The 22,115-nt window shown below is 40.0% G+C and overlaps 4 protein-coding genes across 5 annotated transcripts; 2 read left to right on the forward strand and 2 right to left on the reverse strand.

Annotated features, from left to right (window-relative positions):
* Positions 1 to 12: 12 nt before the first annotated feature.
* Positions 13 to 1,637, reverse strand: LOC145446635 (dynein axonemal assembly factor 19-like). Its single transcript, XM_080324985.1, has one exon. It carries the CDS (start codon positions 1,225 to 1,227, stop codon positions 541 to 543), a length of 687 nt encoding a protein of 228 aa, XP_080181111.1. The 5' UTR covers positions 1,228 to 1,637; the 3' UTR covers positions 13 to 540.
* A 3,529-nt stretch (positions 1,638 to 5,166) lies between these two features.
* On the forward strand, positions 5,167 to 8,574 carry LOC145446630 (phosphatidylinositol polyphosphate 5-phosphatase type IV-like). Its single transcript, XM_080324977.1, has one exon. It carries the CDS (start codon positions 6,430 to 6,432, stop codon positions 8,467 to 8,469), a length of 2,040 nt encoding a protein of 679 aa, XP_080181103.1. The 5' UTR covers positions 5,167 to 6,429; the 3' UTR covers positions 8,470 to 8,574.
* A 735-nt stretch (positions 8,575 to 9,309) lies between these two features.
* LOC145446634 (phosphatidylinositol polyphosphate 5-phosphatase type IV-like) lies at positions 9,310 to 10,469 on the forward strand. Its single transcript, XM_080324983.1, has one exon. It carries the CDS (start codon positions 9,381 to 9,383, stop codon positions 10,362 to 10,364), a length of 984 nt encoding a protein of 327 aa, XP_080181109.1. The 5' UTR covers positions 9,310 to 9,380; the 3' UTR covers positions 10,365 to 10,469.
* Positions 10,470 to 12,056: 1,587 nt separating this feature from the next.
* LOC145446628 (uncharacterized) lies at positions 12,057 to 22,045 on the reverse strand. 2 transcript variants are annotated; one of them, XM_080324975.1, is made up of 12 exons: positions 21,535 to 22,045; positions 20,736 to 20,833; positions 20,101 to 20,206; positions 19,732 to 19,877; positions 18,763 to 18,914; positions 18,616 to 18,703; positions 17,554 to 17,674; positions 16,677 to 16,828; positions 16,458 to 16,612; positions 14,933 to 15,667; positions 12,657 to 12,847; positions 12,057 to 12,507 (listed from the first exon to the last, which is right to left on the reverse strand). In XM_080324975.1, exons 1-12 carry the CDS (start codon positions 22,043 to 22,045, stop codon positions 12,479 to 12,481), a joined length of 2,484 nt encoding a protein of 827 aa, XP_080181101.1. In that variant the 3' UTR covers positions 12,057 to 12,478. The 2 variants fall into 2 exon arrangements, with proteins under 2 accessions (XP_080181101.1, XP_080181100.1); XM_080324974.1 differs by having other exon boundaries at positions 12,057 to 12,847.
* Positions 22,046 to 22,115: the final 70 nt, after the last annotated feature.

The following is a 22,115-nucleotide window of genomic DNA, read 5'->3' on the forward strand; positions in this document are numbered from 1 at the left end:
ATACGAATAGCGTTATCTAAAAATAGAGTATCAAATCCAAGCAGCTTATCACTGGTGATATGAAATTTGCACACGGTAGGCTAATATACGATTGTAAGGAGTTGTAGCCCAAGTCTCTATGAGATGATTTCTACAGAGTAGAGTCATCAAATCTACATTGAAGCGTCATCGTCTGTACACTTGGAACAAATGACTAGGCCTATCATTAACAACAACTATATATAGCACAGCAAAGGTGGATTATCTATTATCTGAGCTTAATACACATCATTAAGCTTAAATGCGCTTCCTCACATCCACAAGAGATCAATTTGACATGGTATCATTGAATACAGGGTCAATGAGGTATAATTACACACACGTTCAAGGTGATTGCATACTGTATCTGTACTGTTGACATACCTACAAACATGGTAACTTCCTGGTTGATAGCCACATCACAACACCATTTATAAAAAATTATTTTAAGTCATCGCCAACATGAGCAAAATAACCACCCGATAGTTCTACTCTTTACATAAATATATCAAATAGCCTACCCTATTTTGTTGTATTGAGATCGACTTTGTATTTCTTTAGAAGAGTTGTCAATAAGTTTTTCAACTCATTCCGTTCTTCATTAATGTTTAAAACAGTTTCACACTTATCAAAGATATTTTGTAACATATCTCTCTCGCTTTCATCCAAAAAATCCAGATTCAATGAAAATCTCTTTGAGAGCGTAATGATTTCGAGTATTGTTAACACGATTGGGAGTTGTTCGGGGTAAACAGCTTCAGCCTGCATGCAGCCTATTATTTCACCGAGTGGAGTGTCCGTGACAAAGAACTTTTTCAGATTATCCGGACCAATGTTGATCAGGAATTGGAACCTGTCTTTTGTCAAACCTATTTTCTTCCAAGTCTTATCAAACTCAGATGTAGTTTTTGGAATGGTCCGCTCCGTCGGCACTTTCACGTCGATTGCATCAGACACGTCACTTGTTTCTGCCATCATGCGATTCCATAACTGGTAAGACATTCCGCCACTTTTATCTTTTTTATCCAATGGTTTTAGATGGGACGCCAGAACAATGTCTCTGAATTCGTCATAATTCGCCACCTTCTGTCGTATAGCTCGGAACTTGGCATCGTTTTCACGTTGATATTTTTCGTCGTTCGCCATCGCATTTGCGAGTTCATTTTCAAGCTTTTCGAAGTTAATCATATCATCTTTTTCTGGGTCCATATCGATTGCTTGGTAGAGAGCTATATCTGATGGTAATGGTAAAATTCTGTGAATAAGACATTATCCAGTAAGAAAGTTAATAAACAAGGACTCCGATTGGCTCAATAGCCGGATTGTTGCGACATTGGGTAAGGCATCATTGGCTTGTTATGCTGTGAATATTCAGAAAAATGCTTATTTCCATATTCAATGTATTGACCTGAAAATTTTTATATTTATAATCAGTGCGAGTGAAATCAGTACAGAGAACGGAATAGTGTAGTTAGAAGCATAAAAAGCCGAATTTCATTATTACACAAATCAGTTAATGTCAGGTTTTAAGGAGACTCTTGGATGCAAAGAACTTGAATACAATACAATTCAATATATTTTTCAATTCTCAAGTTAATGATGGTAGAGTTTAAACAGGTTACTCTGAAACCCAACTATTTAACTGGATATAATCTGTTACAGTCATAATAGCATCCTGAAGGTGACCTATACGACATTTCGAAGAAACATTTCATCAATCACAACGTAAACACAATCCTACGGGCTACGGCGAGCTGCAGTTGATATTTACGCCTACGATGCACTACATTTTTCAAAAGTTCGCATTTGCCGCCTTACAAATTGAATGATATCACCATAACTACATATTTCTCTTTAAACATTAGCGGAAGAATAACAGATAACCAAATACTACTTTGCCAACAGCGCCTTGGCGGCAAGACATCGCGCGTCTAGTAGCTATTCATTAAGTTGTCACCGTTGATGAGAATTTAAATGCCCTCCAATGTGAACCCGTAGGTCGCCGCTACTATCTCATTTCCACTTCAGTGACCGGCATCGTCAAGTTTAAATGCGAATATCAGCAGTTTTTTTATAAGAAAATCCAGTTATTCTTTATGTCTTTTATAGACTGGTTCAGTCAAATTTGAAAATTTCCGAGGCTTCTTGGCGAACTACTGCAGAACACTGCATGTACACCACCTTGTTTCGGAGGAATCTCGTAGCCAAACACCATAAGCTTCAGAGCACAGCAACTGCGGCTCTGGTGGTTTGTTTATTACAGTTCCAAACCGCAATGTCTGAAGTGTGTAGGTATAGCGGAGGTGATACTTCAATAGCCACGGTAGCTTTGTAGTTTGTTTAAGTGTAAGTAAAATGGATATCGCAGTTATTAAAACTACCCATCTTATGTTCCGTTTTAATATGTGAGGTTTATATGACCTAGCAACAAAAGTTGAAAACTAACTCCACTACGAAAGTTAAGAGAGAGAGAGAGTCTTTATTTTCATCGAACCAAAATACATAACAAACGGCAGTGATGGTGGTACAGAAAATATGAGTAAGTATTCCTGTTCTGAACTAGTAACATTATGTGCATTATTTCTTATTTTCCGTACATAATTTGACTCATTTAGTGAACTTCCATCTATATACTATGACATGTTCACTGTTATAGCCTCAATGCACATAATATATATACTCCATAGCCTATGTCTATATCAGCTGCAGTAGACTTGATGTTCACGAGATCGGTTCGATGCAGCTTCATTTGGCAGTTACTATACCTATACATTATCCTTATACATTTACAGTTGTACATTTTATGTATTTACTGTAACCAGTCAATCTTTTCGGTTTCATTTGTAGTTAGAATGACAAGTCTGAAGTTCTTTTTTTGCTATGATGAATGAATTCATTTCTCTCTCTCTCTCTCTCTTACCACATAATTCTAAACCAAACTTCATTTTATTTGATAAGTGATGGATTTCCAGTACTGTAACTTGAGGATTAAATTTAAAGAACATTAGGTAGGCTGCTGGTCCACGCTAATGCATGTTCTGGCAACTTTTATTCACATGTCGATTAGATCTCTTGTATTTTTAGCTTTCTCATTGATATATTTGTTGCTTGAAGGCATGTCATTGTGAATGGTCAATTGATGAGTAGGCCGACATGGAGGTTAGATGAAAGATCATAGCCTATAATTGGTAGTTCAAAATCCTATTTGTTCATTACATTGTGTTGTTTCGTGTGTAGCGCATTGCACATTGTGTGTCTTGAGCAGATGAAAATATAAATGGCCTACACTATGTTTCACATGAAAAGTAAAATTCCAACTATACAAATCAGATTTTTATTGAATAGCCTAATTAGGCCCACTGACGGTGACTTTGTTACTACTCTTTATTGGATCTTAATTATAATCTGTAATGTTTAGGTTAGCGATCACATATTTCTCTAGGGTGAGACTGTCTGCAAATGTCGCCCATTTTTCCTATCTATGGTTTTACTTGCTCGCAACACCCATCATCAAGTTTATGTCCATCTTTTTCTCAGCAATCAACATTATCTGTCATGTGTGTAATGTAAATTTTTCAAGAATGTATAAATATGCAGACACATTTGCCAAATCTGACTGTATCTAAGGCATGAGGTCAAAAGGATATATGCTATGTGCTATCAGGCGACGCAAATTTGAAAAACATATTAAAACTACTGAATGTATATTTGAAGAGCTTCTTGGAGGTACAGAACTTCAATGTGCAATTGGATGGTATATTCACATTGAAATGAACCAGAATATTTTCGACTGACACTCATCAGAGGAAATCGTCAGCAGCTAGCAGAGAATTGGAAAGAACATTGTATATTAACAGTACCGGTATCACAAAATATGACGTCAACATGGTACCTCTGACGTGTGCCAGCCAAAAATATTCGGGTTCATTTCAATATGAATATACTAGTCAATTGAATGTATATTGTATAATATTGCAATTGCTGGAATTCAAGTTTAAATTGGTTGTCCAAAATGTCCAAATCGTCCTGGTCTATAGATCAAATTGACTGCTCTAAGCACAGCCACTTTATCATGCATCGGTGCTAGCCTATTAGTTAACGCATAGTTGTTAACATTAACATGTATAATTGATTTTATTTCAATTAAGGACTTGATTTTGAAGCCTGGAATCAGAATTGTGATTATTTTGGATCCTCAATTAAGCTACAAAATACAACTAAAACATAAAATGAGGGTGACAAAATTAAAGGAATATGACTGGAGAATTATTGCCTCAGAACTGTATAATGAAATTGTCAAGAAATCAACGTCAATAGTTTGAAGGTGAAAAGAATGAAATAATAATCAAGTTAAGGAATAGTATGGTTTATAGTTATAGTATGATAATAGTAATGCACTAGAAAGTAGACTAGTTCAAAATAGCTATGGTAGTTAAAAAAAGAGATGATCATTTTGAAAGCATGCAAATTTGCACCAGAACACATACAACCGGCTATCTAATATAAAAATGTATCGCGTGGAAAGCGTAGTGTAGTTCTAGTCTATTCATCATCATGTCTGTAAGCCTAACAAAATTTTACTATGGCCTTTTTACTATTTGTGTAGTCGCAGAGAGAATTGAAATATATATCACGTTCCGAAGAAAACACCAACTAAAGTTAAGACAGCTCATTAATGTCACTAATTGGTGTTTTGTTCTGTCGTTTCGTGCCCGATGGCATTTTTAGAATTAACGCTCATCAATATTACATTGCACGATGCACACTGGTAAATAGTTAATGAACTGATATTTCCCAATATAGATTGAAATTGTGAAGGACGTGTAGCGTACACTCGTACAGAGCCCATTTCCAGCATTTTGAGTGTTGTTATGTGTATAACGGACATGTTAGTACAGTTCCTTTTTTATTTGTTTTAGAAGGACTTTAGGTTCTAGTTTGGACGTGTCTCAAGATGAAAGTTGATTATGTATATTTGAAATATGACTGCCAATACAAAATTGTTGACTCAAGGCATCGCTTTCCTTCGAATTGCCACGCTTGGGCTACATAAATAATATTGCTTATTTCAAGTCTTATAGGCTATGTTGCTGACATAACAACCCTTAAGTTGCTGAAACAAATACTGTCAACACTGCTAATATGTATCATGGTAGTTTTCCCACTAACATCAACATATGCTAATGTGTTTTTTAAAGGAAATTTTAGCGTTGTAAACAATTTATAAAGGAGCCAATTTTAGCATTTAGAATCATAATCACTGATTCTATCACTTTCATCCGGTACAAAATGTACAATGTGATACACAGGGAACCATTTAGACGTAGCCTACTGAACTTAGAGGGCGTTGAAACGACCAAATACAGTCTACTATTCTTACAAGCCCTTTGACTTACTTCTATTTTTATTTCTAGGGGGTCACAATAATTGTAATTTATGCTGTCACAAATTGTGTCGAGTAATGCCGAAATTTATTGCTGTGTATAACATTCATGGATTTTGGAGAAGTAAAATTAACATTTTATAAGCGTCTCCTATACGTGAGTAATTACAGCAGTGGAAATTGTTGATTTAACCATTGATCAACTGAAAACAGATATAATGTCTGATGCTTACTGTGTATCTTAATATTCCTTTATTGTAGTTGAATCACACCAGTTTGCTGGAGCATGTACATTAGGGTTACCATATTTTGGAAATCAAAAGAGAGGACAAATCCTCTTGAAAGAGGACGTTTGGTAGCCCTAGTGTACAAGTCATTTCAAGTGAAAATACATTCTTCTCGTCAGATCACTATTAATCGGCACATTGATTACTGGATAAGAAGACTTATGTATTTAGTGAATGCTATTGCCACGTTTCAATGCAATTTCTAATCTGTTATTGCGCTGTTTAGCAGGAGAAAGAATGTTGATTTCCAATCTAGTAGGCTTTTCATGGGGATTGAGGGATGCTATCGCATATGGCCCCTTCTCCATTCTTTTGCTAGGCTTTTAAGCCACGTATCGAGAAATTCACATCTCAGAAAAGTGAATATTGCTTGTGCCCTTACTCACCGATGTTTGTTCTTGGTGCGTTAGGCTTAATACAATAGAATGTTTTTATGATGGTATGGCTATTGGCCTTTTCGTTTGTCGTTATTCAAACATATAGTAAAGGATAGGCTAACCCAGGAAAACACACAAGATGTATTGTTTTTATTTCTTTTGCTTACTTAAGTAAAGGTTTATATAAAGGGTACCGGTAGTTGAAACTGTACCGTTGGTCAACTAAAAGCTTTTGATGCCTTTGATTTGCAGAAATTTGTGAAAATGGGTGGTGGTTGATTTTCGTTTTATCTAACCACTGTAAGCGGAAGAGATGGATGGTCAATCATCTCTCGCTCGTTGATTTTTGATCAATAATAATAATATGCCCGCAGACAAAGAAATGGTGACCCCAGAGGAAGCTCCTGTCGGCGAATCTATGAACACAACGACAGCTGAAATTTCAGTTGAAACAACGCTTTCTCATGGCGCCAACATACACCCAAAGCACTTTATTTTTCATAAAAACAATTCTTTCCCGCAATTCCAAGCTAATGATGATCCGCGACGTAAAAATCCTCTATTAGAAGCTGCCACGTCTGTGCCGGGCAAACGCATCCTACCTCGAATCGAAGACGCGGATGTAAAGCGTTTTCGAGCCTTTTCACAGTCAGTGTCATCCGGTGGCAATGATGAAAACGAAACTGATGATCTTCAAAATCCAGGAGAATCGGCGGATATAGAGAATGACAAACTCAATGCAATTAGTCAGCAATTATCTCAATCATTAGATAACTCGTCATCCGGCAGCAACTCAGTATCACAGCTGGATGATTCCGCCGATAGCAGCGACAGCCTGCATAGCAGATTTTTTCAAGCTATGAATTTGAGTAAGCTGCGAAGTTCAAGCCCAACTATATCAACCTACTCGCTGCCAGTTCCGTACAGCTCGTCTGGCTTGTCGCCTCGTGATGACGACACAAAGAGTACGGTATCGGATTGTGTCACCATCAAAACGTCGGCTTCCGCGAAGCAGTTGGTTTTAAAGCTCCGTAAAGATTTTGAAAAGATGATACCAAAAGAACCAAGGCCGTCGAGTACTGAAAATGAAGCAGAAAGCAGCACGTGGGACGAAGAAGGGCTTCACTTTCATAGTCTACCAGTTGGTGGTGATAGTATTCAGCAAGACCTTGATCTTGATGATGGTGATATGACACAAGAAGCATTTTCATACGAGTCGACGGACTACGAAGAGCAAGAGACACCAAAACTACCTTACACGCAATCATCCGGAATACTGCCCGCTATACCCTCAGATAAAACCCGAGAGCGTAGTTACCTAGTGGGAGGCCTGACGAAGCACGGCTCTCTCCTAGGCATCGACGAACTGCATCGATATTTTCCCGACCGAAACCTGAAAGTGTTTGTAGGTACTTGGAACATGCAGAAAAAAGGAATTCCAAAGAATCTAGACGATTTCGTACTGCCGAAAGAGCAGGAATACCTCCAAGACATGTACGTGATCGGCGTGCAAGAAGCGACGCAGGACCAAAAAATGTGGGAGATCAAGTTGCAAGAGACTTTGGGCGTGAATCACGTGTTGGCGCATTCAGTTTCTCATGGTGTGTTGCATCTGTCGGTATTCGTGAGACGGGACCTTATCTGGTTTTGTTCCTCGTTTGAGGACGACAAGGTGACAGTGCGCATGGTGTCTCAAGTCAAAACAAAAGGAGCCGTCGCGATAGGATTTCAATTTTTTGGCACCTCGCTGTTATTTATTAACTCTCACTTTCACTCCGGAGAATCGAGGTTGAAGGAGAGGTTGGGCGATTACTTAAAGATCAAAGAGAAATTGAAACTGCCGAAAATGGGAAAATCTGGCGGGTACCATCGTAACGGCGACGCCACGTCGAATTATGACTGCGTGTTTTGGTTCGGAGACTTGAATTTCCGAGTCAATTTGCCTGCGTCGATATTGCTCGACGAAATCGAGGGCAACGGGAGTATGAATGTTAAGGAAGCGCTGAAAGGCGATCAGCTGAGTAAAATTATGAGGAAACGCAAAGCATTTGAGAATTTTTCAGAGCACCGAATAAGGTTTAATCCAACGTATAAATTGATACCGGGTTCGGACAATTATTCGTGTTTGCCGAAACAGCGCACGCCTTCATACACGGACCGAATTCTGTTTAAAAATAAGGAGCCTAATCACATAACTTGTAAGAGCTATGACAGCGTGACTAATCTAAAAACGTCAGATCACAGGCCTGTCCACGCGTTTTTTGACGTCCGACTCAAGCCTGGGCGAGATAACGTTTCTTTTGGGGTCGGAAAATTCCGTAACGATGTTTACGAAAAAGCGGCGAGGCTGCGTGCACTCGGGGACGACTATCAAAATGGCAGCTCCGTGTGTAATATCTTGTGATTTAGTAACAGCGCTAACATTACTTATTGAACCAGTATAAATTCTTTACGCTGCGTCATATGTGTTACTACTATATTTTATTAATAAAGTGAATTTGCACAGTGACATTTGATATTGTATGAGTCATTCCAGGTAATCTGACACCAGAGAGTTAATACAGCTCCAAGGAGAATGACACTTTAATGAAATGAGATCCATGACTATTAGTTTTCCAGTCATTCAGTTCATTCTAGGTTTACGATGATATTTGAAGACTGCTGTGGTTAGATGATATTTAAAGACTGCTGTGGTTAGATAAGTGGTTCTCAAAGATTTTATGGTTGTAGCCTAATGTCCGTTTGAGAATGTTCAATAACACACCTCTAAACTTGGTGCGATGATTACCAGGGCGATTATTTTTTACATTACAACCTATTGTCTGCCCGTTGTGAATGATAAACGGTCAAATGAAACAAATAGGTAGACATGGTGTTATGCTCAACGTACCGCAATATCCTAACTCAAGCAAAACTGCGTGGGCATTGGTTCTTATATCAAGAAGCATACGGTGAAAAATTGAGACGTACACAACATTGTCAGAATGAAGCAACATGGTCTGTCACCAGCAGTGTACGCACCACTACAGTGTTGCCAGCCAACAATTGCTGCTGTTGAACATTCTTTCTCCATTCTTGGCAAGGACACACACTTTTTACCCGACAATGTAGGAAAGCATTTTCCGTTGTACTACAACACATTTTCATTATTTCTACCACGATTCATGATGTAACTACTGGAATTCTTTATGGGTCCAGATTTCAATAAAATAGATTTTTTTCGTTTAAAAATTTGTCAGCTCTCTCCTAGGCATCGACGAACTGCATCGATATTTTCCCGACCGAAACCTGAAAGTGTTTGTAGGTACTTGGAACATGCAGAAAAAAGGAATTCCAAAGAATCTAGACGATTTCGTACTGCCGAAAGAGCAGGAATACCTCCAAGACATGTACGTGATCGGCGTGCAAGAAGCGACGCAGGACCAAAAAATGTGGGAGATCAAGTTGCAAGAGACTTTGGGCGTGAATCACGTGTTGGCGCATTCAGTTTCTCATGGTGTGTTGCATCTGTCGGTATTCGTGAGACGGGACCTTATCTGGTTTTGTTCCTCGTTTGAGGACGACAAGGTGACAGTGCGCATGGTGTCTCAAGTCAAAACAAAAGGAGCCGTCGCGATAGGATTTCAATTTTTTGGCACCTCGCTGTTATTTATTAACTCTCACTTTCACTCCGGAGAATCGAGGTTGAAGGAGAGGTTGGGCGATTACTTAAAGATCAAAGAGAAATTGAAACTGCCGAAAATGGGAAAATCTGGCGGGTACCATCGTAACGGCGACGCCACGTCGAATTATGACTGCGTGTTTTGGTTCGGAGACTTGAATTTCCGAGTCAATTTGCCTGCGTCGATATTGCTCGACGAAATCGAGGGCAACGGGAGTATGAATGTTAAGGAAGCGCTGAAAGGCGATCAGCTGAGTAAAATTATGAGGAAACGCAAAGCATTTGAGAATTTTTCAGAGCACCGAATAAGGTTTAATCCAACGTATAAATTGATACCGGGTTCGGACAATTATTCGTGTTTGCCGAAACAGCGCACGCCTTCATACACGGACCGAATTCTGTTTAAAAATAAGGAGCCTAATCACATAACTTGTAAGAGCTATGACAGCGTGACTAATCTAAAAACGTCAGATCACAGGCCTGTCCACGCGTTTTTTGACGTCCGACTCAAGCCTGGGCGAGATAACGTTTCTTTTGGGGTCGGAAAATTCCGTAACGATGTTTACGAAAAAGCGGCGAGGCTGCGTGCACTCGGGGACGACTATCAAAATGGCAGCTCCGTGTGTAATATCTTGTGATTTAGTAACAGCGCTAACATTACTTATTGAACCAGTATAAATTCTTTACGCTGCGTCATATGTGTTACTACTATATTTTATTAATAAAGTGAATTTGCACAGTGACATTTGATATTGTATGAGTCATTCCAGGTAATCTGACACCAGAGAGTTAATACAGCTCCAAGGAGAATGACACTTTAATGAAATGAGATCCATGACTATTAGTTTTCCAGTCATTCAGTTCATTCTAGGTTTACGATGATATTTGAAGACTGCTGTGGTTAGATGATATTTAAAGACTGCTGTGGTTAGATAAGTGGTTCTCAAAGATTTTATGGTTGTAGCCTAATGTCCGTTTGAGAATGTTCAATAACACACCTCTAAACTTGGTGCGATGATTACCAGGGCGATTATTTTTTACATTACAACCTATTGTCTGCCCGTTGTGAATGATAAACGGTCAAATGAAACAAATAGGTAGACATGGTGTTATGCTCAACGTACCGCAATATCCTAACTCAAGCAAAACTGCGTGGGCATTGGTTCTTATATCAAGAAGCATACGGTGAAAAATTGAGACGTACACAACATTGTCAGAATGAAGCAACATGGTCTGTCACCAGCAGTGTACGCACCACTACAGTGTTGCCAGCCAACAATTGCTGCTGTTGAACATTCTTTCTCCATTCTTGGCAAGGACACACACTTTTTACCCGACAATGTAGGAAAGCATTTTCCGTTGTACTACAACACATTTTCATTATTTCTACCACGATTCATGATGTAACTACTGGAATTCTTTATGGGTCCAGATTTCAATAAAATAGATTTTTTTCGTTTAAAAATTTGTCAGTTTTCAAGTCAAAAAGTTTTTTCAGGCCAAACTACTTCGTGAGGACAGGCTGCTCCAACCAGAAATGGAGATAAGTAGTACAATTCTAACATTATGTGCGAAAATGCCTATTTTACATGAAGGCGGACAAAATAGAAAGTCAGTCCAACCTAAGTAGATTCTGAATCGAGTAGTAGGGCAGAAGTCGTGTCAAGTATGATGTCATCATAAGTGTATGGATGATGTGGAAATTTAATATATGCAGATGTACCCTTTATGATACCACAAAAAAAAGAATGCCACATCCACATCACATCGAATCGAAATAATTTGTTATTTCTCGACTGTACCTATTACACTGCAATTCAAGACAGTGCTCAGAGTTGACCATGACTTCATGGAAATGTCATTACTACTAACCTGGTTGGACTTGAGGAATCAAAATGGTATGGAAGCTATCATTCTAGTTGATAAATTAATTTCAGTACCTTAAAAAATCATCCCCATTACTCGAATCAATCCGCCCAGCCCTAATTACTGACGGCCTATTTGGGGATCTGATTACTAAAAAATGTCAGCGCCTTAACGATCCCCAAGGTGAAACCTGAGACATCCGACTCGTGAATTACCATACAGTCTCTGTGAATGGGGTGTCCACAAATGGAAGTGTATCCCAAATAAGTTTGTGATGTCAAACCCTCAACTTCCATGGCAGCCTACATGTGAAAACTGATTTTAATGCGTGCTCCTCCAAAATCTCATTATGTCCCCGTTCAGCAAGCCGATTCTAAACAGCACAACAATGAGCAGGTACAATTAGGCTGCATAATCAAGCACTATCTTGCTATTCTTACCATGCTTTCAGTCTCAGAAAGATAACCGTTAGTCTTCTCTGATATATTTGTAAGTGATTCAGATAGCAATTTCATGTGTTGACAAATTAGGCAAACGAAATGTACTGGTAATTGATTCGTACAATTCTTAAAATGATTGAATAAATCTAGAAGTAGGATTGAAGCATAAAAATAGATCACAGAAAAAAGTACCCAGAGAACTGGCCATACCGTGAGATAGTATGTTGAACGTGAACACTCAAAACAATTCTAAATTATGTAACTTGATAGGCTACATTTAATACACAGCAGTTAGAAGCACAGTGACGTATAGCGTAGTTGATAACCAAGATTTGGACAAAATGATGCCATTGAACACGAATTAAAAACTATTGATCGTTACACATTTCAAATTCACACATCTCAAGTGCTGATATTGTCAAAATGAATAAATATATTCCGACGTATTAAAAATATGATGATGGTACTCGGCAATCTGAAACGACAGATTGATAATTGACTTTCACACGGTGGTTTCCATGCTAACCAAAAATTCATCATCCCTAAGTTTGGCGCTACAACTCTTCAAATCATGTTTGTCACGACTTAGTCGCTTATCTAGCGTGTGATACGCCCGCTGCTTACCCCGACCAGACCGGCGGGAAGTGTTATCGGCCAGGCAAGACGTTGAGGCGCTGTAGCTTCTTTTCTTCGAGTATGTCGGCACTTCATGCCTGCAATCACATGATCCGGAGTGAGTCGGTAACGAGCGGTTAGTAGCGGATGAAGCTGGTTTCTTATTGGTAGCAATTCCTTCAGAGGATTCACGTTGTGCACTAGAAGTACAATTGTTTTAGGTAGGACCCCACGAGCGTCTTGCAGAAGGGTTGTTCAAAAATAACTTTTTATACCAAATTTCACTCGCTCAATTCCGACCAGTTAAGGCAGTGGTTCCCAACCGGTGTGCCGCGGCACACTAGTGTGCCAATTGGACTGCTCAGGTGTGCCGCGAGCAAATGTGGTAAACTATGTCGAAGTGTAACAAAAATCCCGATTTTGAGTGTGTCATTTATGGTTTCTCTATTGAATTTACCAGATCAAGACACGCGATGCACAATCCGATGCAGTGAACAGATATAAGGATGGTTACGGTACCTCAATCTAGTATTTCAATCTGGCATCCCCATTAGGTCATGGATTGGGTCTTTCTCTGGGCTTTTTATTGTAAAGACGCTCTGAGCACAGCAACGTATAGGGGCGGGGAATCTAATAAATCTGCAACGCTTTGTAACTGCCATGAATCAAACTGGTGCCTCCGCCGTCAATGGGTGTGATATGCTAGTTTACCCACATAGTAGCATTTAGGACGGTGATAACTAAACTCGGGTAATTGGACCGTGATATTGAGGTGTGGCCGAAGTGTTCAGCTTTTACTTGTCTCCCATCAGAACCGTAGGCAGAACAGGGACATGACGCAGGTTGATGACCTTTTTATGTTTCTGTTTGTAGTCGTATTCTTGTCATGTCTTCGTCATCGATGATCATTTTACACCATGCCAATAATACATATTTTGATTCCTGACATGCCAACTTATAGCACGGCCCACTTTTTGTAAGACACTGCTTTTGCAGATCGGAGGACGAGTAGGAGCCTACATAAACCTCCAACACCTAGGAAGACATTGTCACCATCGAGAAATGAACTCATTTGGGAGTGATGTCAAAGTTTAAAAATTAAAATTGCCAACATAGCCATTCACATTGCGATTGTTAGGTAGCGTGCCAGCACTGCAGGTAAAATGCAGGCTCAGTGCGCAATGTTATGTTGCACAGACGACAAATTCGAGAATTGAGAAGTAAAGTTGATCAAATTATGTCAGTTACAAATTTGCCCGCCGCTGAGGTTTATTATCCCGATTTGTTGGACCCACAATTGAACTGCGGGTGGCTGCCAGTAACACTAGGTATACTATCCTGTCCTAACCTATTACACGATTTGCGTGGAAATGCGTTTCGCATCCATGTATATTGTATAATACACCTCTACGCCTCTGTATTTGTTAGTGGCGATCGTGATTGGACTCTTCGATGCAACGGATAATTACATCGACAATGCGGCAGTGGGCAGACTTTACTGTCAAGTCAATCTTATGAAATTAGGCGGAACCTGAAGTTTAAACGAGATCTCAGCAGGCCAGTTATGTGGTAACAGAGGTAATAGCTAATAATTCAAAACCTCACAAGGAAACGGAGAAAGCTCTTCTTCTGGCCTGCAATAAAATTGTGAAAAAAATGTTTGGGAAGAATTGAAAACGATTCCCATGTCAAATGATACCATTCGTAGACGTATTTGTGAGATGTCCGCAGAGATAAAAGAAAACTCAAGCAGAGAAAAGCCTATTTGAGTGCTCCGAAAAGGTAGCAGTACTTCGTCAGTGACCACCTCTGTAAGACTATGGTTGCTGCTATACGCATTCTGGTAGTTTGCCTGTGCCGTAAGCCAAAAAAGTTCGGAACCACTGTGCTAGTGTGCCGCGAACTATTTATAATTTTCAAAGTGTGCCGTGAGGTCAAAAAGGTTGAGAACCACTGCGTTAAGGCCATGTAATCTTAAATTGAAATTTCAAGCAATTTTGAATTTATAGCATATACGGTGGCAAATTTCGACACTTCGATATGACCCAACATCGTGTTCCAGGAATGCCTGAAGGGAAAGTGATGCTTTTTTCATGGGTTTGCATCTTGATACTGGCCTGTGATAGAGTTGAGATGTTGAATTTGCTATTTAAACAAGACTGCATGGGCTTTACTGGTCGGAATTGACTGAAATTTGGCATGTAGCATTTTTTAAGGAAACCTGACAATTTCATCACTAAGCGAGTAAAATTTGGGGGAAAAAAGTTATTTTTGACCAACCCTACCTTGCAGTCGGTGCTGAATAAGCACGTGAAGAGCTGGCATCATCCCCGTGATCCGAAAGACCTTTGCTGTTGGCTGCGATTTTTGCGTTGCTCGTCAATTTTTCTTTTGAATATTGTCTCGTGTACAATTGCTTCGCTCTTCTCTCACGGTTGAAAATAACGTCTGACCAGTTCATGTGCGGGTTGTCTTCGGCGGAATTCATGGCGACATACAACCCTGCCATTTTATTGTGGCTACCGTGGCTTGCAAGCATACTGCGTTGACGTCCTGCTTCAACACCTTCAGAGTTGAACTGTGATGCAGCAGGCATGGCAGCACTAACAAGCTCAGTCGGACTGTCGTCCGAGCGTTTCCTTTTAAAGCAATCGCACCAATCCAACTCGTTCTTTCGAGGGTGAAAGCAGGCGTAATACAACAACATAACACACATACCGATCATAAAAAACACCGGTACAGTTATAAGAAGAGTGAGCGCCACAGGTATAGGTAACACGTCATCGTACCCTGTCGACGTATCAGCACCAGTGGTAGCTTGAATAGGTTGCATCGGATTGTCGTTAGTACTGGCTAGGTAGTAAGAATCGGTTGTGTCGCGGAAATAATACCATATGAAGGATACCGTGGTGTTTTCAACCAGGATAATAATGTAGAAGACAAGCATGCGCCACCGGGAACGCGACTGGCCGCCGTCTTTCGGTTCGTGAACGTTGAAGAAACAGAACGTGTAAACCACCCTGTCAACGGCAAATTGAACAGCTTTATATAGATACTCGAGTGGCATCATCTTATTGCAAACGTAAACATGGTTCTTGTCTCGACACTACAGGGGGTCCTTGCATATCAGACATGGATTGATTCTGAGATGCGAGATGCCAACATGTGAGTAACCGTGGATGAACGCAAATTTTAATAATAACAGCGAGTAGAGATGGCAAGAAGTAGAGTATTCGCTATGCATTTGAATATTGTGTTCTCAACCAGAGGAAACGTCATCACCTGATTCCACTAGGCCTACTTTTTCATACATTTAGACAACTTAGAACTCCCGACCTCCACAATACAAGGTTACTATAGGTCTTAGAAACTACGACAAAGCAAAATAAAAAACACACTATCAGTAACTTGACTCAAGTCACTTCAGACCAAGAAATATAGAACGACTAGTGAATCAAACATTATACTTTACAAAGCAATCTGAACCTTCCGCCACGCCAGAAATGAACACGTCACCAACACAAATCCTTTATTTACCGTATTCCTTTGAAAATTGACTTGCGACTTGACTTGTAAAATTGAAATTACTCAATTTGACTCGAGTCCTAATTTACAAGGACTCAAAACGACCTGTTACTTGAACAAAGTGACTTGATCCCAATGCACACTACTCAGCACTGTATCAAATTATATCAGCAGAAATCTCGCATTCTGGATTTTAAACAGCTATCGCAGCTATTCTCAAAATTGGGGGTCCAAATTTATCCTATCTAGACAAGCACATTGCACATTACCGAAAACGGCACTCACCCGATGATGGCATCAAAAAAGACCTCTGCGCGTTTTTTCGTACAGAAATTTGTCCCTTTATAAGCGATCCAAAGAAATGCGCCGAGCCAATGCAGGACTACAAAGATGAGGAACGCCAGCGGTTGAACCATCAGAAACAAGGCGAATGCCAGCACCTTCAAAGTCACATACGTCGAACACATTAATTTCAAGAAACCAGGCCAAAACAAGGACATGTACCCTTGACGAAATCGTGAACGCCCGCCATATGAACATGACGATTGTCGCGGGAATAGTTAGCTGGCCTTTGCTCTCATTAGTGTTCCTGATAGCTCGTTGGATCGATACCATTGCAGATGACAAACCAACCAGAGACCCGACACAGGACACAACTGTAACAATGAGTAGTAATGTCACAAACTCGAATCAGTCACCAGATTGGACGCAAGTGGTGTTTTGGGATGGACATTTCATTCAATATATTGACCTTTAAAGATACTCTTAAGGGTACAAAACTTCAATATACTACTAATAATTTACATTGAATGGGGATAGGACGTTGTATATTTTTGTCCTTGATATATAGACAGACTTATGATGTACATTCACAATACCGTGAGTGCATGATGTGCATATGCCGCTGGACAAGGAAGGAAGGTGCAGATATAGCGTTGTAAGGCTTTCCAATCTTGCACCACCCCTCTATGCTATCCCAGATACCATTTTTACTGAATAGGTCTCAGGTGCTACCCGGCCGGTGATTGAACCCACAACCTACCGATCAAAAAGCCGGACGCTCCACCGTTACATCATCTTAAACCCAAATATTTTCGGGTGACACTCGTCAGGAGTTATAGTCATCAACCCCTGACAAGTGTCAGCCAAAAATATTCTAGTTCATGTCAACATGAATAATTCCATATACTGAGATATTAAACAAAACACCAAAATATAGAGTACGATAACCTAAATAGTGCCCTGCAGGGACACACTACTAGAGATCATTACAAACGACATAAATGCAACATAACTTGTAAAATATGGCTAGATAAAGCAAAGAAAGTCAGTTGCGACAATATCTAAAGTCTATAAACAGGAACATATCAACGTTTCTCACCATTGATAATCTCCACTCCTTTCGTTAACATGACGTAAATCTGAAGCACCAGTTGAGGCGCGGATTCCAGGAAAGATTCCAGAAGACGAAGAAAGTTCACGTCGTGCACTTCACATTTCCACTGTGACATAACGAACATATTGTTTAAAAGCATATTATGTATCAACGGGATCACACCGTTACGCAGGACTGTGTAAAGCAGGCGAAAGAACACAGCCGCAATGAGTGCTAGTAGTGAAAGTGAACGCAAACTTGGGCTATAGAACTGATTTCAAATATATGCCAAACTCAACTGGGCCAAGAAGTAGTGTAGTTGGAGATGGCATTTTTTTTAATCAAATGGGACCGATCTATAGATATTCTGCATGACTTTCTAGGAAAGAAATGCCATCTGGTACGCATTAACTGACGATTCTGAAGATAACACCCGTTCCTCACCTAAATTGTCAGGGAAAAGTGTCAAAAGATGCCAATCTCAGAGAGAACAGCATGTTCGCATTCCCACGAGACCAGTCAAGTCCAATGAAAGGCAGATTACTGCGGATACTTTTCAGTTTCGGTCGAATTTTAACGACAAGGACATGACAGACTTGTCAGCATAGGTGCGAAAAGACGGCATTAGTCTACGATGGGTTTTACGAAATGATTTCCATGGAAAATATTCTCAAACCTAAAAATACATTGGATATCTAGGTATGAACGACATGATTGACTGTAAGGTTACATGAATTTGTCACCTAAATCAATACGTTTTTACGGAAAAGTGTCATGACGAGGGATGCTTTTCTTTCAAAACCTAAATCTTGAAAAAGAAATGATGACATTACGAGGAATACCAAGTGATCATGTTCCAAACCTGCAATAAATGGTAGTAGAGAATTTGGATATAACACCTTGTAATTATATTATTGTTTAGCTGTTTAACTACAGTCAATCCCCTCTGGTTACTCACATAACATATCAATACATATATTTGGTACAATTCCCAGTTCCAAGCAATTGAAGTTTGGAAGTGGAAACCAGTAAGAAAGATTTGATGAAAGGAATGTAGTTATGAATTACCAACAAATCAAAATGCTTCCGTCGGGCTTCCTCTTTTTTCACGTCATAATAACGCGACTTGAACCCGTACAGCAATGCTCTGGCATACCTAAACAGGAGAAGCATCTCTTCACATTAAACGTAACGGTGAACAGGCTAAGCCCGCACCTGAAAAAGGTCGCTAACTGAAACACATGCAGCACAGCGATAACGATCAATTTGACAAGATCGGCAGCGGAAATATCGCAGCAACGACTTTTGCCATTTTTACGGTGTCTTTTAATTCGAGAGTCATCCAACACCCATACGTAGGAGAATATCTGAAAATAGTCAAAGCTACGAACGTTTTCTCGTGACATCAAACATCCCATAGTACGAGGCTCGTTTAGAGCAGGGGTCACCAACACGTGGCCCACAAGGTCATATTTTGCGGCCCGCGATCTGATTCGAAATTTTGGAAGAATGCTTAGTAAAGCATTTTGAAATGCTGAAATTGATTCGAGTTTGAATATATTGTTTTGTTCAAAATAAGCTATTCTCATCTACATGGTAATAGCATTCCATGGAGGAAGAATTAGCTGATATGAATTGGCATATTGGCTTGACGCGCAATGGCCAAGGCACTGCCAAGACCGACACGTTTAGAAAAAGACTGGCGGCTCCCCAGCAAGATCAAGCTTTATGAGGAGATAGTTTTCCAGCGAGTACCGAGTTTAAATAACCCAAATATCGATTCTTTAGTCGCTGAAAAGGGCCGTCAGATCTCGTGTATCGTTCAAAATAGAATGAAAGAGATGATAATGATATTTTTTGATTTTGTATTTCTTTATTAAGATATTATTTTGTGAAAACTATGCCCGTCACCGTGGTTGTTTAACTGTGTGGCCTATTTTATCTCGATATTGAAATCACTATTACGTGAGAAATAGCCTCCATATCGATGTAGGTCAAAAAGTAAAAGTAAAATCTTCTTTTTAAAACTATCACCATACTTTCAGATCTATCATTTTCTATTTCCACTTTGACATGTCGTACAAATTGCTACTTCTATTCGAGTAGCAACACCGACTGCTTGGTCCATTCATGCTTATAAAACAATACAGTAGAAATATCACCGCCAGACATCCAAATCCTCACCTGTACAACAAGAGAAGGCCCGATCACGAACCCCAAAGTTAGCCGGAAGAATAATATATAATCTTCGTCGCTATCGCGATAGTAGAAGTACCACAGAGCCAGTAGCAGATCGGTGACGACGTCAAAAATGTAGATTCCAATTGCAACTGAAAATACGAGAGATAAGCGTCACAATTCATTAAACATGCACATCTAATCATGCGCGAAGACCGTAGATTGTCACAAAGCAAGCGTTCACAAGAAGAGTTGTTTACGATAGGCACCCTCACGACACGAAAAATTTCAGGAAAGTAAAATCATTTTAAACAGCATCAGTGTCGCTAGTAGATATTGATTACAGAGTGCTAACGTTAAGAACACTTCGCTTACAAAGAGCTTGGCAGAAGTCCAAGACCGAAAACTTGGTGAACATGTATTTCCACACCCACATCGCACGCCATACCTTCCACGGCGTGTTACTGCAGCAACCGTTATCCTGTAACAGTGCAGGGTAAATGATATCATCAAAAGAGTGGCATATATCCGGTAGGCTATAGCATCACCGTTGAGTCATATTAAACAGAGTCAATTCGGAATATGATTGGTGTCGTCACTGTGGAATCACAGTAGCTTATGGCCATTTTTCAAATTATAAGCACGAAAAATTGTCATTCTTTCCGGCCATATCTTGGCAATGGTTATCTTGTCTCCTTGTTTCAAAGTTAATCATGGCCATGATATTGCCCAAAGTAGTTGGAAACTTTCCCAAATTCTCTCAAAATGTGTAAAATAGACATAAGCTACACTGATTACACCATGACGGCGTGCTTTAGAAAACCTTTGTTGCCTTTTTTATATGATTACATCACCGAATATACCCTGCAGTGCATGTTAGTGATTAGCGAACCAAACAACTTTACAATATCAAATTTTCCCCCAATTATTTGTGAAAGTCAGGGTCGACAGCGTGTGTGTCTCAGCGTATGCTGTCAGGTTGAACAGGAATGAAAGAAAATGAACTTTACTGGTAACGAAGTTTCTTCAGAAGGAGCCTCTTGTTCAGGAGACTTGTCATCGATTACTGGAGTATCACCGTTTGGACACGGTTCCGGGTCTTTCACATCTACACAAAGCATTGCATTGATCGAGTGTTGCGGTAAATTCTCAAGGCGGTATATAGCAACGAGAACTATGATTGCTCAAATACATAACCCAAGTACTGTACCAGGTTACTTCATCACGGTCTTTTGCCTTCTTCTGAATGTTTTACGATAGGTGCCCTTCCAGATATATACCGGCAACGCTGAGTAGGATCATTAATGGGTTAGCTAGCTAGCGGTAGAATTCTTGGGAGACAGCTAGAGAGAAGCTAACGGCCTGTAGTGAGACTATAGATGTAACCGCCAATGTTGCAACTATATACATTCTCATCTTCAATTTATCAGTGAGATCCAGCACAGCAACAAGAAAGGTAATATCAGAGGCTGAGTAAAATCAAGTATCTGACTAATAGAGAATTAGACTTCGAGTCCAGTATTACTCATGATGACTTCAGAACAGTATGCACGATTTGGAAAGTTAAACACTCTTGGCTACGTCTTATCGACCATACCTATGTTATTGCGCTTTGTGAGAATGCTGTGAATTTTAAATGCCTCACAGAAATGCCAACAGAAGTGCATTGTTTTGTGCTTCATTCTTGGATAATGTGTTACATTCTGTCTAGATTAAAAGGCTTTCACGGCGGTAAGAAAATATCGAAACTAATATTCTTGTTGACAACATAACTCTTACTGGCAAGGGCCGTATAATTTCACTACCAACCTTTCAGCGAGGGTCTCTGCAACCTCCTCGGTCCCAGGTCTGTCTCCGTAAAATTCATCTCCGGCACCCTGAGACCGTACTGGCCTCTCAAAGCGGTGTTCACTCGACGCGAATACGTCGGAAGAGTTTTGGAGTGCGACTTATAACCGTCGTCAGGTAATTGATGCCCGACCTCATAGTAAGAATTACGAGTCCCGTATCCGTTTGCAGATTCTGCGGAGAGAAGCTGATCTCCTTCCTTTGCGTCGATATTGGTATCGCCGTACGTTCTCTTTCGTTTTGACAACGAGCCATACAACGGGGTATTTGCGATCAGATTGTCCACAGATGCCTGCCTCTTCTTGATGTAATCACCCTCGAACAATGGCATTCGTTGGGGCACCGCGTCCACAGTGTCACGGCCTTCTAACACAGACTCGGAAGATGACACAGAGGCAAAAGATGGCAACTTGTAATTTGAAGCTGGGTGCTTTCCGTTCGAGTCATTCGCAACAACTTTTGGTGCAGACATAATCAGATCACACTATGCAATATCCGACATAGCATAAAACTCGTACCCATATTTTAACATTTAAATATAT

This window comes from Botryllus schlosseri, chromosome 9 (assembly GCF_051294905.1).
Source record: "Botryllus schlosseri isolate E-star chromosome 9, Bs_hap1, whole genome shotgun sequence".
NCBI lineage: Eukaryota > Metazoa > Chordata > Ascidiacea > Stolidobranchia > Styelidae > Botryllus > Botryllus schlosseri.

Coding starts and splice junctions, on each gene's coding strand:
- LOC145446635 (XM_080324985.1), bottom strand. CDS start 1,227: ATGGACCCAGAAAAAGATGATATGATTAACTTCGAAAAGCTTGAAAAT.
- LOC145446630 (XM_080324977.1), top strand. CDS start 6,430: ATGCCCGCAGACAAAGAAATGGTGACCCCAGAGGAAGCTCCTGTCGGC.
- LOC145446634 (XM_080324983.1), top strand. CDS start 9,381: ATGCAGAAAAAAGGAATTCCAAAGAATCTAGACGATTTCGTACTGCCG.
- LOC145446628 (XM_080324974.1), bottom strand. CDS start 22,045: ATGTCTGCACCAAAAGTTGTTGCGAATGACTCGAACGGAAAGCACCCA. Junction 20,834..21,534: donor GCAGAGACCCTCGCTGAAAG/GTTGGTAGTGAA, acceptor TGCTTTGTGTAG/ATGTGAAAGACCCGGAACCG. Junction 18,915..19,731: donor GGCCTTCTCTTGTTGTACAG/GTGAGGATTTGG, acceptor GACTATTTTCAG/ATATTCTCCTACGTATGGGT.